Source organism: Montipora capricornis, chromosome 3, assembly GCF_036669925.1.
Source record: "Montipora capricornis isolate CH-2021 chromosome 3, ASM3666992v2, whole genome shotgun sequence".
NCBI classification, from domain to species: domain Eukaryota; kingdom Metazoa; phylum Cnidaria; class Anthozoa; order Scleractinia; family Acroporidae; genus Montipora; species Montipora capricornis.
Genome location: NC_090885.1, coordinates 65,672,035 through 65,687,024, shown reverse-complemented (window position 1 = coordinate 65,687,024; position 14,990 = coordinate 65,672,035). Strand labels below are relative to the sequence as shown.

Sequence of the window (14,990 nt, the reverse complement as noted above, 5' to 3'; positions counted from 1 at the left end):
CAAGAAAGTCGTCCGGTGAAAACAGGTCATTGTCCCAGATCTGAACAATAAACTTAGGTGGCAACCTCTGTTCTCTGATGTCCAGACTCCACACATGTGCCTAAAATGACAACAATTTTACGTTTTTCAACGTGGCACCCTGGCTAGAAGAACATCAAACTTTCTAAGAGGCTTCAAACATATAACATGAAGGTGTCAATAATAATAATAATAATAATAATAATAATAATAATAATAATAATATGAAGTGAAACAATACAATATCATAATGGACGTATAACATGCAGAAGGCTGTAATCTCGGGAACATTAAACATCTCTCGCACTTTTAAGTTGTAGCATGAACAGTGAACACGCTCTCCATTTATTAATTAACTTCCTTCCTTCAATATTTTCCGGTCCATTAATCATCAAGGAAAATATTGACAGCCGAATCAGTTATATATTTTCAGAGAATTTTAAAGATTTTATAACTGCCATTTTAGATTTTAGAGATCCTATATGGTTTATCAATTTTTCTAGTGCTAATTTTTATATTTAATTTAAACTTTAAGTTTATATTATTATACTAAGTTTTCACTATAGTCAACGGGCTACGCTCACGCGCCCCCGTCATACTATTTTAATTGCATATAGCATACAAAAGATGTGACTGCTGCATAATAAGTTCAATCTAAATACCTAGAGAGCCATAATGGTGCATTGAAGGTCCTCTTTTAGGAAATGTGTAAAGAACTCAAGCTGCTAGATTCCGTGCCCCCGTGGTACTCGCCTGGTGTTCCTACACCACCGCACGAATCATCCGAATCGCAGGCTTACTAGGATGTGCCGGTGTTTGCCGATCATGGTTTTGTCAAGGTTAACAGGATGGATGCGAGGTTCGTTGACCATCAGGAAAAGACAATGCGAGCAGTAGGGATGAGTTTTCCGTGGGTCGATAATCGCAGGAAGAAACTTGACAGCAAAGTATAGGCCGCTAAGATGGCATTTGGGGAAGTAAGATCGAGCACTGCAATATAGGAATCGTTGCTCTGGGGGGTTGGTCCGAGGAGCTAGAAGATTGTGTGCAGAGGCTCATTGGATCTAGACACAAGAGGTTGTCAAAGTCACGAGTTAAAGTAGTGCTGTCGAAGATACAGAAAGCCGTATTGTCGAGTAGCTTGAAAATTGCTCGCCATTTTAAAACACTTACAGAGCGCGTTACCACACTAGCAGAGGTTTAGTTTTTATTTTATTTTTATTTTTATTTTTATGTAATATATACCGAAGTTTTATATAAAAGAATAACAATCTGTAAGTAATTTAGTTTTAGTCTGCTTGGGTATTATTATCAGTATATACAGCAATTATTTATGTGCAAGTTAATTCTTGAACAAAATGATGTATGAAATGAATCATATATTGAACTGCGGATATGAAATCAAGTAAAGCTATGAAGATCATAGCTTTACTTAAATTAATTTTTAGTGGATGAGTTTTAGTGTAAAATTAATTAATTATTTATTTATTTTTAGCGTGAAATTAGTTAGAGGATATGTTTTTCTTGTATACGGCCAGCAGGTTACGCGAAAGCACCCTTCTGCCTTCTGTTATCATAAGCATACAGGCCCCAGTTGTTCAAACGATGGATTTCGCTATCTGCCGGATAAATCACTATCCACTGGATAACTCAATTAGTTTTGCTAGTGTTTATCCACTGGATAGTGATTTATCCGGTGGATAGCGTTGTCCACCTTTTGAACAACTGAGGCCAGATGTGTAAACTACAATAATCATAATGATGATGATGATGATGAACTTTATTTAAATGTCAAGTGTATTTAGCGCTTGGACACTAATTGGGGACACCGCTGTACAGTAATCACCAGAGTAGCCGAAAAAAAACCTGTTGCAGCAGAGAACTAACAAACTTAACCCACGTATGACGCCTACCTAGGCCTGTGAATCGAACCTGGGCCACATTGGTTGGGCAAGTGCTCTCACTACTGAGTAACCCCTGCTCCCCAATAAATGTTGTCTTTGGTTTAACTTGTTATGCAAAGAAATGGACTGATACTTATGCGTAGACGTTGTTCTGCGGCTTATAATGATTAACCTTCGCGTCGCTCGAACTGTGTACACGCCTCATGTGGTAAGTATCACGACATACCTTTTTTCTGACTACCATGACTTTTTCAGCAGGTATATACAAAAACGGAAAGAGAAAACGCCAGTTGAAATTGCCAGTGCCATCTAAAGATCTGAAAATAAACTCTTGTCTATTAAGCTTTTCCGAGCCTTGTACAGGGCAAAATTCTGCTATTCTCATTGGAAACCTTAAGCTATTTAAAGGAGTGGTGAAATGTAAACCATTACATAATGATTACAAATACCTATATGCTAAGATTTTTACGAAAAGGCAGTTTCTTGGGGCGGCACAGGGTAATAAAGTACTCGTATAACAAGGGCTGATATTGGCTTGAACCACATGCCTCAGCCCAAATCATTGAGCCTGTATGCGTTGGCTTACGTACTATCTTACAAACGTGCTCATTGGCGCAGGTGAGCATGCATTTCAACAGTTCAAATCGTTGTCTTGACGAAATAGAAAATTCGTCAAAAGCACGCGCCATACTTTCATTCGTTCTCTCAACCCTTTCCGGATGTGCCTTCTAGCAGAACTAACCAAGGTAAAGACATTAAGACATTTATTTTTTATTTCTTAATTAATACGAGATAAAAGAAGCACGAAGCGTTCGTCAGTATCTTTAGTGAACTCTATTTACCTGTAATGAACATCAGTTTTTTCTTGTTTATCAATTCCTGATATCCACCTGTCACATAAGGAAATTTCACGCAAATTAGCTACGCTCTACGAGAAAATGTTTTTCTCAAACCAGCTGATAAAGATAAATCAACCACCGCGTAAGGAATAATGTGCGAACAGAAGTTAGCCCTTCGTCATTCGTATGCTCTATGCAACAGGAGACAGGTAATAAAATAACAGAAATCGCCGAGTAGTTTTGATCATGACCAACTTATAGAGCGTTTTCATATGACGTCACGGCGGCCATGTTGGTGTTCCAAAACAAAGGAATGGCAGCCATGATGGTATACCAAACTAATCCTCCGGGAATTGAACTCTATTATTATGCAACTATTTTTTTGTTTCAGTAATCCAATATGGAAACTGAGCACATGAGTGAAAATGCTCCATACAACAGGAGTCCCAAATTATCGAGGGGGAATATGGAATTAAGGAAATGGAATCCGGAATACAATTACCTTAAATGGGGCGACAAGAGGTACTACTCTAGTCTACAAAAGACGGCAATCAATAAATTCGAGGAAAGCACGGAAAACCTACGTCCCAGATATTTCTTTTTTTAATTCTCTTAGAAGCGTTCTAGAACTCCATTCCTTGAATTCGATTGATCAAGGCCCAAACAGGTGATCTACACGCCAGGATGGGCATATATCTTAAAGTTTAGGGCCTGTGATGCACCAAACTAAAGGGAACATGAAAAAAAGACTAATGGATTTTTTTTTAAGTCTCTGAACTCAGTTACCCTTTGACGTAAATGTCGCTCATCGCTTCACCCATAACTGACACTTCATCAAGGACGACGTCACTGGTATTCCAGATGATAACACGAAGCTGGTAACTGAATACGAGAGCAAACGCAACAAGTGTTAATTTCTGCAATCATTTTTCGAGCGGTTTTTAATAGTGGGTCATGAAACTGTAGCATAATAATCACTGGGGCTGTGTCCACTTCCACAAGACTTTACAAACACAAACCATGAAGAGGAGCATTAATAATATCGTTGATGGTGCTTAATTCTCCCAAAACCTCCGATGCATATTTTCTTGCTGTAACGCTCTTTTTCACCTGCAGTATGCCTTACTTTCTTTGACTCACAAGTAAGCCATGAGAGAGTAGCTTCCACAGAAACTACTTTGTCTCACTGTTTCAGATTAGAGAAGAATTTTCCCGATGCAAAGTAGATGGTAATGTCAAACCGGCATTAAACCCGTTTATCTCCCTTGCTCTATCTTGGATTAAGTAACTACCGGTTTTTTCCAGTGGAAATTTTATTTATTTATTTATTTTTTATTTATTTATTTGTTTATTCATTCATTTATTCAGTCAGTCAGTCAGTTAGATAGTTAAATAGTTACAGGCGATAAGACCTTTCCGCAATGTCAAACTACGTGTGAGAACTTGTTGAGGTTATCTGCTTATCATATCAGTTGGCAGGCAATTATCACCAGGATCATAGTTCATATGCCAGGATCAAGTGAAAGTCATATGTCCCATAGATCTCCCGAACGGTTCACCATTTTAACTTACACAACCTCGTTCCCAGGGTCTCCTGGTTGTAACTTACAAAAATACCCAAATTGTACTTCTTCGACTCATCAGTCGACACATCAGAAGCCAACTTACTCGGTAGGTTCCCGTGGTGAAACGTCGAATGGCATCCCTGGAGCTCCAAACGTCTTCGGGAAAATGTCAACCCACATTTGAAGCCTTCCCTAAGATAAAAACACAATATATACGACAAGTAACGAGTTTTCATCACTGTAATTATTGAGGGGAAACATTAGTAATAATTTTACAAAACCGCAACATTAACAACTAATTGAAGGAAATTGAATGTTATCCGATAACGGGCGAGAAAGGGCAGCTAAGTTAATTGGATGATTATGACTTGATATCTTACCGTGACGAAGGGCTTTCAATCGCTAGTTGACGGTTTCAAAAACACAAACATTATCACTATTCCAAACTTAAAACCCTTGCATACGTAATTTGTACCTATTGTAGCTAAGCATTGGAAAAGCCACTAATTCGGAAGGAAAGTGATCTTTTCGAGGGAAATGTAAAAATGAGAAAGACCATTTTTGAAAAAAAAAAAGGCTCGCTTTAATGCAATCGGCATCCGACATAAGTTAAAGGGAATGTAGACTCCATATTATAGGCTTCTTGGAGCATGGAAACCAACGCAAAAAATTCGTTATGGTGATCATAACAAACCTGTTCTATTCCAGGTTGAAGTGTATTGTACAGTGGGCGTGTCTCCACGTGTTCAGGAACAAGCGGAAGGCTGTTGAGTACATGTAAAGCGAGTCGTTGATCAGGGGGACCCATGTGAGGATTAATCGTGACTTCACCCTCTATGAAGACAAAATCAAATTTGATCAATGTTTTTTTGATGTCTTCAAACACTGTAGTGAAAAGTGATCATTGATGAACAGTGTGAAGCAGCACGTGGTGACACGTCCCTGTCAAGGTCCGGTCAACATTTTTTTCCATATTACAAAGGAATATGGAAAGTGTGCCAATTGTGTCAAGAACTACTTACCAAAGTCCTCCAAAAAGAATTCATCTCCATTGAAAATGACTCTGTTGTTGCCGATGAATCGCGGTTTCGAGTGATTGTTTGTCTCGCAGTACTTGTCCAGAATCTGTCTCGGTGTCCGAGAATCGCGCCACTTATTAATTCCAGATCTAAAAATATGAATGGAGGATTTTAAAGTTCAACCCAAGCAAATCGGCTTGAAAACCGCTACCACTTTTGCAATGGGCATAAGCGCGAGCAACAAACACGAAAGTACTTTTTGCTGATCAGAGTCTTTTCTATTGACAGAAGACTTGATCTACCTTGTCGTGCCTAACGCCACTGCGTTTGCGCATGTTGCTTATATGCTTATTCTTATAGGCGAATCTTTCTGACGTCATTGTTTAAATTTTGCCTCATTAATATACAAGTTTGGTGACGGAGGACATATTGACTTCAAAAGATAAAAGAAAATGTTAAAAGTTTTAAGCCCTTCGGCTTTGATAATGAGGGACTTATTTACCATCGAAAACCGATAAATTCTTGGGTGGCAAAAGCGCTTATGAGCCCATACAATCTTTGTAAAATGTCGAATTTTCAAAGCGCCATTTCTCAGAGATAATCTGACAAATTGCGCTCAAAGTCTCAGAGATAGCTCATTATGCAATGCACTTTTAATATTCCTTACTGATTTTTTGGCTGATAGATTAGAAAACGATGCGCTTGTGGTAATGAAGCCAAAAATATATATTATTAGATACTGATGAAATACCAGGACTTCTCCTTTTACTAAAAAATTATATCTTCACCGCGCGCATGAGACATATCATTTGTATCTTTCACATGTGTCGTCATGGTAACGAACACGATTAGCCAATAAAGAGCGAGCTTCCTCTTCATTGTAAGATACTTTTATGCTTTAATATAATTCTTCTTTACTACATTAACATTTTTATTGCAAAATTTTACATTATCATGATTTGCTTTTCATAACTTTCATATCTTGTTTCATGTTACACAACGTGCGTGCTTTAGCGGTTGGTGACCACTTTTTTATCATTTCGAAAATGAATAAAACAAGTTGTTTTAAATCTGGACATTCCATCAATATCTATGTAGGAAACAGAACATTACATGGCCGCTTGGGGATATGAATTTTATCTTCTCGCGCTGAAAGTATTCGAAGATAAAATTCGTATCCCCGCGCGGCCATGTAATATCCTCTATCTATTATACAAACACCAATGAAATACCAAGTGAGCTTTCGCGCGAAAACATTATGTCTTCACCCGTGAAAAGTTCACTGTTGCTATGGTTACACATAAAAATCGCGCCTTTCGATACCTTTTGTTAAATGATTTAGTATTTCATTGGTGTTTATATAATAAATAGAATATTGCATGGCCGCTTGGAGATAAGAAATTTCTCTTCTCGTGCTGAAAAATATTTCACTCGTTCGCTCAATCTCGACCCCAGAGCTCTTCTCTTGACTGAGGGAGAAAAGAGCTCTGGGGAACCCTGAAGTAAAGTGTCTTCTCATTGGTTTTCGTGAAGAACAATAAAAAGTGTCTCTAATTGGTGCATTCATGTTAGCACGAGGAGTGAGCAGGCGCCATAAATTTCAAATAGCCAATTTTTGGCTATGAAAACCTTATGGCGCATGTTCTCCTACACAGAGTTTCCCAGAGCTTTGGGTCGTTCCGAGGCTCTGGTGACGAGAATTTCGTTCGCTGTGCGCAGTTCGCCATTCTCAAAACAAGTGCATGCTTAACCTTCACATCGAAAATTAAGTCACAATCCAGTCGAGTTGCGAGAAATACGACAAGCAACTTAAACGGGTTCAAGGATGCATAGAGTTCTTTCAGGGATCTTTTTTTATATTAACCTGACTGGGCAGCCTGTACCCTTTTCAGTATTTCATTCATTCATTCATCACTTGTAAATTGTTGGGTACATATAAAGTTCAAGTGAACGAAATGAACTAAGTTGGTTAGAGCGTCGCACCGGCATCGCGAAGTCACGGATTCAAGCCCTGTTAAAGTCCTGAATTTTTGAGGCTTCTCTATGCAGTCACTAAAATTGCGTTCATAACTGCGAAGATCATAGTTTCACTTGATCACATATCCGCAGTTCAATATAGGATCCATTTCATATATAATTTCGTACGTATAGTTGTTGTTGTTGCGCGATGTTTGAATGCATGAGTCATTAATGACTGCGCGATGCTGGTCTCTTGCTTTTCAGTGCTTTTAGCTAAGGTGTGGAGGGTCGCGGATTCAAACCTCGTCAAAATAAGTGAAAACAAGACATACTTATGCTTTACGAGTTTCAACTTACGTGCAGTAAGTTTGTGGGAGGCCACACAAGGCCCCAAACTTGGACAAGAATCGATTTTCCAGATCAATAACTGTCTCGCCAATCTTGTCATCTTTCCCGATCAAATCGTAGTCCATAACAGTTACTTGCAGATCTTTGGATATTGGGATGGAAGCTGTTAGCTCAAACATCCTGTCGAAAAATATCATCGAAGTAATTTGAAATTAATATCATATTTTATTCAACCAGTTGCAAAAACAGTCAATTCAGTTTTTGGAACTGTGAGCCGTCGTCAACATCAAACCGGCGTGGCCTGAACTATGAAATTGGTTAGACGGTCAGACAAGAGCAGGTCAATTCCCGTGACTTGCTCCCGTCTGACCTTGTAAGCTCAGTCGGTAGAGCAGTGGTGATCTACCCGAAGGTCGTGGGTTCATTTCCCACCCTGGTCAGAGTTTTTCTGTCCTTGAGTGGCCCCATTCCCATTAGTAGGGCTAATACTCACCTGGTTTACATGGGTTGGAAATAGCACTTCACATCACCCTCTCATAGCCAGGTGATCTGGTGACGTAATTCGGAGGACTGGGGAGAAAGATTTTAAAGCCGTATCCCACAACCGCGTGCGGCCTTGAATGTTATTTTCGAATTCAACATGGCAGAGGCGAGGTTAGATCTCGGCGGTTGCCACTTAAATGTTCATTCAGTAACAAGAAATGTGGGAGACAAGGAATGATCTGTTTGATCTGTTGAGTTTTGGCGATGGTAATACTGCAGGAAATTTAGAAACAACACCTAAGGCCGCGCGCGGTTGTGGGATACGGCGTTAAAATGTTTCTTCCCAGTCCTCCAAATTACGTCACCATATCACCTGGAGTTAATAGGCCACTTGGGAAAATACCATAATACTCTTGGTTTGTCCCCCCAAATTTGGAATAAGTTTTGTTTTTGTTTTCTCTTGGGACCATTGTAAGTCCCAAGAGAAACTGCAAACAATGCTTATGCAAAATTTGTAGGACAAACAAAGAGTATTATGATATTTTCCAAAGTGGCCTATTCTGTTGAAATATGAGTGCTACACGCACAACGTTTGCATAAACGTAACCCCTTGTATGAAATTGCTTACTTACCTTCCAAATACGGGGTTTAATGTGTTGGGGATGTATTTGTCATTTTCCTTGATTTTGGTTTTTCCCAGAGTTACTACAAGATACGGATCGGCCTAAAACACAAAATGAGAGCTGCTTTAAAACGCCATAATTACATGAAATTATGCGTAAAAGCGACTTTAGAAGTGTACGAGAACATGAAACTGAATCAAAATAGAGTCCACTCACTAAGCCATTTGAATCCATCGGCTGAAGATCAATTGCCTTAAAATCAAGTAAGAAAACAAAACATGACGTTAAAATAAGCCCACTGTGTGTACAGAGTGAGCTCAAGAGAAGAAATGAAATATTTGCTTGCGAATAGAGTTTTTATGCCTTTCCACCGGTTTTGGTATTTGTAATAATATAGTTGCGTTACTTAAAGCGTGACAGCATCCGGGTACTTGCTTGAGGTTACAGACGATTGATTCACTGTGTACCCCCCATACGAGGCATCACACTTGCAACAGTACAGCGCTCTTATACCATTCACTTCTGTTACTCGCTGAGCAAGGAAGAGTTTTTCTTTCATCCCTCCTACCCCTTCCCTTATCCTCTTAGCATTTTCCCGTTGTTGCCATGGTTTGCGTGTTTTGGGTCCTCACCTTTACTGGGCCAGTTTAGTAAATAATTATTTATTGTGAATATAACTACCCTGCTGGCAGAACCTTTCTTCACTCGACGAAAAAAAAGTAATCTGCAGAAATCGTGTTAACTCTTCATTGCGTAAGCGCAAGCCGTTGCTTGGAGACAGTTTCAAACCCAGGCCGAATCTCGATCGCAATGCTAGGCGCCATATTGATTTTCGTACTGAAGGCTCGATTTTAATCTTCGCCTTGTCAAAAATATGATGCGCGCGCTTCCTAAACCGGTTTGACCGGAGTGATTAGCCAAGAAACTTGGGCTTCGGCGACTTAAAGGACTTGACACGATTTCTGCAGAACCTCCCTTGATCGCCCTCTCGTGAGTTTTAGTGAGGCTCTGCTCGCAGGTTAGAATAGAAGCAGTATTAACTGAAAATCGAGATTAAATTAAAGCGGCTATGGGCTTTTAGCTCATAGCCAATTAATCCCAACTTCATGTGTTCCTTTAATTTGTTTGGGCCCAGTAAACAAGCGCCAGGCTATGCAGCACGGAGGACAACAAGGAGGAAAGGCATAAAGACATTTTCTGTTAACCTGGACAAAAGAGGTTACAACAGTCGAAACAACAATGTTGCATAAGGCTTCTTATACCCAGGGTACTTATCCCCCTTCCGTGTAAATCACACTAAATAAACTGTAGATGACTTGAGTTTCAAACTTACAGAATATACCTTTTAGCTTGTACAATTTTTCCTATTTCAAACCACGTGAACTTCTCAAGAGAATTTCTCTTTTTATGTTTCATAAGTTATGAGAACATATGCACGTGCATAAGAAACTGTTCTCATGAGGAATATCATGTGGTCAGAAACGGGAAAACAAAAATTACAAGGTAAAAAGGTCTATTTGGTATCTCGGGAAAAAACATGGAATGCTTATAATATAGCCTCCATAAGTGTCGTTTCTTTGAAAAATCGTCCTTTTTCATTGCTTGACAAGGCAACAATATTAGTGTTGACTCACCCTGATAATGTAGACTCTGACGACACACTCGACAGGTTCACTGGGGGGAAGGTTATTCAATATGCGAGGCGGAAGTGGGGCGTTAGGATCGCTAGGCAACGGGTACACATGAAAGAAGCCCTGTAAATAAGGATACAAAAGCCCTTGTGATGAGTACAACAGGGAATTTAAGGGACTGGGCAAACGGCTTCCGTGCTGACCGCCGTTGACGTGGACATCAATGAACACCTAAAAAGTAACTTTGAAAGAACAATGGAAATGGTGATTTTAAAGGTTGTTTCCTCAGCGACCTAGCCTGTGAATGGCTGTGAGGCTGCCGGTGACCTTTTATTGATACAGGCCTCACTGCTTTTACCGTGTAAATTGGTTTATTGTAATTCTAATTAATCTACATTAACATTACAGCTCAAAGGATTATATCAAAACAGGGTCACCGGCAGCCTCGCTTCCATTCTTAGGCCAGGTTACTTAGCTACATACTGTAGGCTCGACCAGAGTCCACTGTTGTTGCTTCGGACACTCCTTGGAAAGAGCGTTTAGAGCGAACGTTCATGCCTCTAGAGGATTAAAAACGTCTTCAACTTTATTCAACATCCTTTGCTCCATCACAAAAATCACCATCCCTTTTATTTTAAGGTCCTGTGAATAGAATTAAATTTAAACGCTTTCTCCAGTTTTTAAAAGTAGCCAACTTACAATCCAACGCACCTTGAAAGCTACTGGGATTTTTTTTTTGTAGAATATTTGCTTCTCTGCTGTAAGGCACTTTTATTACACAAATAAGTTCACATATCGTAATTGACAATTGTTGTGCGTACCTTAAATTCACCGACAACTGTTTCCTCCTCGCCTGGTTTCACTTTGCCACGATGTAGCTCAAACGTTTTCACCAAGTCTTGAAACCGCTCAAAAACGTTGTTATTTTCAAGCTCTGTATCATAGACCTAAATCACAAAATTAGATAAAGTGCTTTACAATAGACTCCACAAGGTTAAAATTCTTAGCTATAGAAACGAGCGATAAAAAAGAAGAGCAACGTTTCGACCGTTCAATGGTCATTTTAAAGTTCAAGTTCATAGATAAAAATTCCGCATGTATACAACATACGAACAATAAGAAATAACAGAATTCGAAAATGAAGTGCACATAAGAAGTGAAGAGAATGAAAACTGTTAGAAGTGTTAAGCAAAACAGCTTTGCCCTAATGGAATCACTCTGTTTGTTTAAGGTCCAGAATTAAAAGGTATTTCAAAACTCAAGCAATCGAGCTTGCTTGGGTCACTTAGTACTTAGCTAACATTTTGATTTTTGTTTTAATCACAGTACCACTTTAAGACTAATGCAAAGCCGTCTTTGACATCAACAACAGAATAAATCCACGCCCTTTTGTTAGACAAACAAATGCCAGTTCTGCGTTGTCCCCGAAGAAAATAACGAAATATGTCTGTAGAAGTGAATAGTTTCATCGTAAAAATAAGTGGTAGAGATTCCGAAGTAGCAATCGGATGGTTGTGATTACGACTCCCATAAAGTAAGAAAGCGTTATTCGGGCGCATACCATAATTTTATCATATCCTCGGATAATGTAGTCGCCACATTTTTCGTAGTCTCCCAGAGAGGCGTAGAATTTTGACCACCAATCAATGTCTTCCTCTAACAGCTCCTGTAAAGCAAGGAAGCAAGGAATAAAGATCGATGTTTCACAGCTTTCAAATCCCGTACTTTTGCATTCAATTTTTCAATCCACACCTCTTTTTGATAATCAGCACTGTATCATCTCTCGTAAGTTGGTTATCATTTGAGATTGTAGCAACAATTAGTTTTAAGTCATTGTCTCTGTTATGAAGTCTTTCGTGTTTGATTTGAGTAGCAAGCCAAATACAAAGTATCTTCAGTTGCGCTGAGCTTTACCATGGCGGTCAGGATGTTGAATCAAAAAGAAGAAACAGAAGCTATTTGGATGCTAACAACGATCCAATTTTCGAGCAAACGAATAATTTTCAAAGGCCAGAAATTCCAGGAAATCCTTACGTATGTGTGAGCGTTGTGTTACTCTAGCCACCAGCGGTCCTTAAACCAATCACATTACACCTTTCGAGAATTGCTACTTCGCTTTTCCTCCCATTTCAATGATCTTCAACTGACTATAATCCAAAATTAACAAGGCGAGGGATTTTCAAGGAGTACGTTTCTTTCCATAACTGTTCCCTACATGGAACGCCCAAATCCTGTAGAATAGTGCGTAACAATTTCCACGACTTTCCAGGTTTCCTTAGATCCCAACACACGCGCGCTGTTTTATTTTAAAGTACACCTAAACCTAACCTCAAAGTATTTTCTTGTGCAAAAGTGAAATGTCCAACATATATTTTACCTTTTGATATATAGACCTGACGAGGTACGAGAGCAGGCCGAGCTAGTGAGAGGTATGGATCTATTCCTTCAACTGACGACAAAAACTAATTTACATTGCCAAAGTTCTTGCAAAACTGTAATGCAAAGTAGTTTAGGACGTCACCGAAGGAACAGGTCCATGCCCCTCACTGCCTCGGCCACGGGACAAACGATTGCCACCATCTTTCTCTTACATACCTTATGAGGCACATTAAAAGTAAAATATAGAGAAGCAAAGGTAAATATGCATGTGTTTGATATTCAACGTAACAATTTTGAGGTCAGGTGCACTTTAAATCCAAAGATGGTGTATTTAATTAAAGGCGATTAAAACAAGGTAATACGTGTTTGCTCGCTGTAGGCATCATGCTTTTTACAAATTGACTCCAAATGGTAAAAGAACTTGTTAAACGTAGTTAAATCTCCAATTTTAAAAGGCTGAGCCTTTAACTTTGATAGCGAGACACTCATTAGCCATCAAAAACTGATAAATTCTTGGATGGCAAGGGACTAATGATCCCATACATCGAGTTTTCATTTTCAAAGAATCATTGCTCAGAGATTATCAGATATAGCGATGTTTCTCGTGACGTCACCCGTTGTTATTAATACGCCAACCAGAATCTAATTGGCTGTTGAAACAATGACTTCATTTGTTCCGTGGTTGGCAAATTCGAATATCAAAAGTCGGAAATGTACCCGTGTTTGTAAACAACAAATATCGCTATATCGGGTTCAAATTTTCAGAGAGTTCATCACGCAATGCACTTTCAATATTTAGTATATTCAGTAATGGCTGATTAGAAAATTATCGCCTTGTGCTAAAGAGGTAAAAACTAAATCAAGTTAACGAAGATTCCCCAATTGCACAGTAAAGTCAACTGGTTACAAGAGTCCAACCCTTAACCCTTAACCCTTAACCCTAACCCTTAACCCTAACCAAATTGACCTAGTCCCGAAGTGTCTATTTTTAAACTAAGTTTTGCGGGAAAATAAACAATAGACCAAATCGGCTAACTCAATATTGTACTCAATTCAAACCCTTGTGGAATAAATAACAATTATTCCATGAGCCCGAGTTGGATATGAAGTGATAAAATAATGGAATAATTGTTTTAGTAAATTCTCGAACCGGGTTTTGCCGCCGATTTTTATTTCCACAATTTTACAAAGCGTCCGGAAAGAGCATCTTGGCGCACTATTTTCCATATGACGTAAAACTTCGACTATTGCCTCATAGTCGGAGTTTTTTAGCCAATCAAAAAGCTAGAAATGCAATAGTCGGAGCTGAAAATTTACTAAAAGGTTTTATTTCACGTATTTCTATATCTTTTAAATGTAAAGGCTACATTAAAATGCCGCAGAATACAATACACAAAGAATCTTAATCCCGGGAGATTAGAATTAGGTACAACATTTGGCTTATCTTTTATATACCGGACCCTGAATGATTAACGTCCATAAAACAAAAGAACAAAGCTAACATAACAATACCTAATCAACAAGGCCTAATCAGAATAACCATGGTTCTTTTGTCTTCCGTCATTTTGGTCCGGTATATGAAAGTCTACCCCAACATTTGGGCTATGGCTATTTGCCCGCAAAACGTGGTTTAAAAATAGACACTTTCTGAGGCTGATGGGGACAAACCTGGTACCAGGTTCTTACTCTTGGGTATACGTATTTGCTGTTGCTAGTTGAGACAAGAGAAAATGAGGGGACAGAGAAGGAGGCTCCCGGTCCTGCCCTTGGGATATGTCATGTCCACGAAAGTTATTTTTAGACGAGCGAAAGTCTTCCGAGACGTCCGCATGCAGGCCAACCTCGGTCCGATGTTTGAAAGAAAATATATATTCAGCAGCCTTCCACGTGCGCCATCATTTTCTCTTTTCACTAAGAACCTGAGAGCGAGGCAAGACTGCATGCGGACATCTCAGAAGACAGACTTCCACTAGAACAAAGACTTCCGCTCGTCTAAAAATAACTTTCGTGGACATAACATATCCCGGCCAACGCCTTGAGCCTCCTTCTCTGTCCTCTCATTTTCTCTTGGTTGAGAATATTTTGGTGACCTGTCTGGGTTCTTCAAGGATGTAAACTTCATGTGTCATAACAACTGCCAATGACGACCCTAAGCCCGGGTCAAATGCCGTACTCCACATAAGCCGAACCCAATTCAACCAATTAACTTCATGTGAAGTACG

The 14,990-nt window shown here is 39.2% G+C and overlaps 1 protein-coding gene across 2 annotated transcripts in view; it reads right to left on the bottom strand.

Annotated features, from left to right (window-relative positions):
- The window catches only part of LOC138043748 (myoferlin-like), a 68,678-nt gene that overhangs the window by 6,217 nt on the left and 47,471 nt on the right, over window positions 1-14,990 (bottom strand). Inside the window, exons 39-51 of one of the 2 annotated variants that reach the window (XR_011131321.1) lie at window positions 11,951-12,055; window positions 11,211-11,336; window positions 10,393-10,512; window positions 8,975-9,010; window positions 8,768-8,859; window positions 7,662-7,832; window positions 5,349-5,494; window positions 5,021-5,160; window positions 4,430-4,518; window positions 3,548-3,643; window positions 2,765-2,812; window positions 2,150-2,239; window positions 1-102 (exon numbers count right to left, since the gene is read on the bottom strand). Coding sequence is in view for 1 of the 2 variants with exons in the window: in XM_068890167.1 (XP_068746268.1) it covers window positions 1-100; window positions 2,149-2,239; window positions 2,765-2,812; window positions 3,548-3,643; window positions 4,430-4,518; window positions 5,021-5,160; window positions 5,349-5,494; window positions 7,662-7,832; window positions 8,768-8,859; window positions 8,975-9,010; window positions 10,393-10,512; window positions 11,211-11,336; window positions 11,951-12,055 (1,360 nt within the window). In the remaining variant the exon portion in view is untranslated. Of the gene's footprint in view, window positions 103-2,148; window positions 2,240-2,764; window positions 2,813-3,547; window positions 3,644-4,429; window positions 4,519-5,020; window positions 5,161-5,348; window positions 5,495-7,661; window positions 7,833-8,767; window positions 8,860-8,974; window positions 9,011-10,392; window positions 10,513-11,210; window positions 11,337-11,950; window positions 12,056-14,990 lie in introns of both variants that reach the window. The other variant, XM_068890167.1, reaches the window with a different exon arrangement.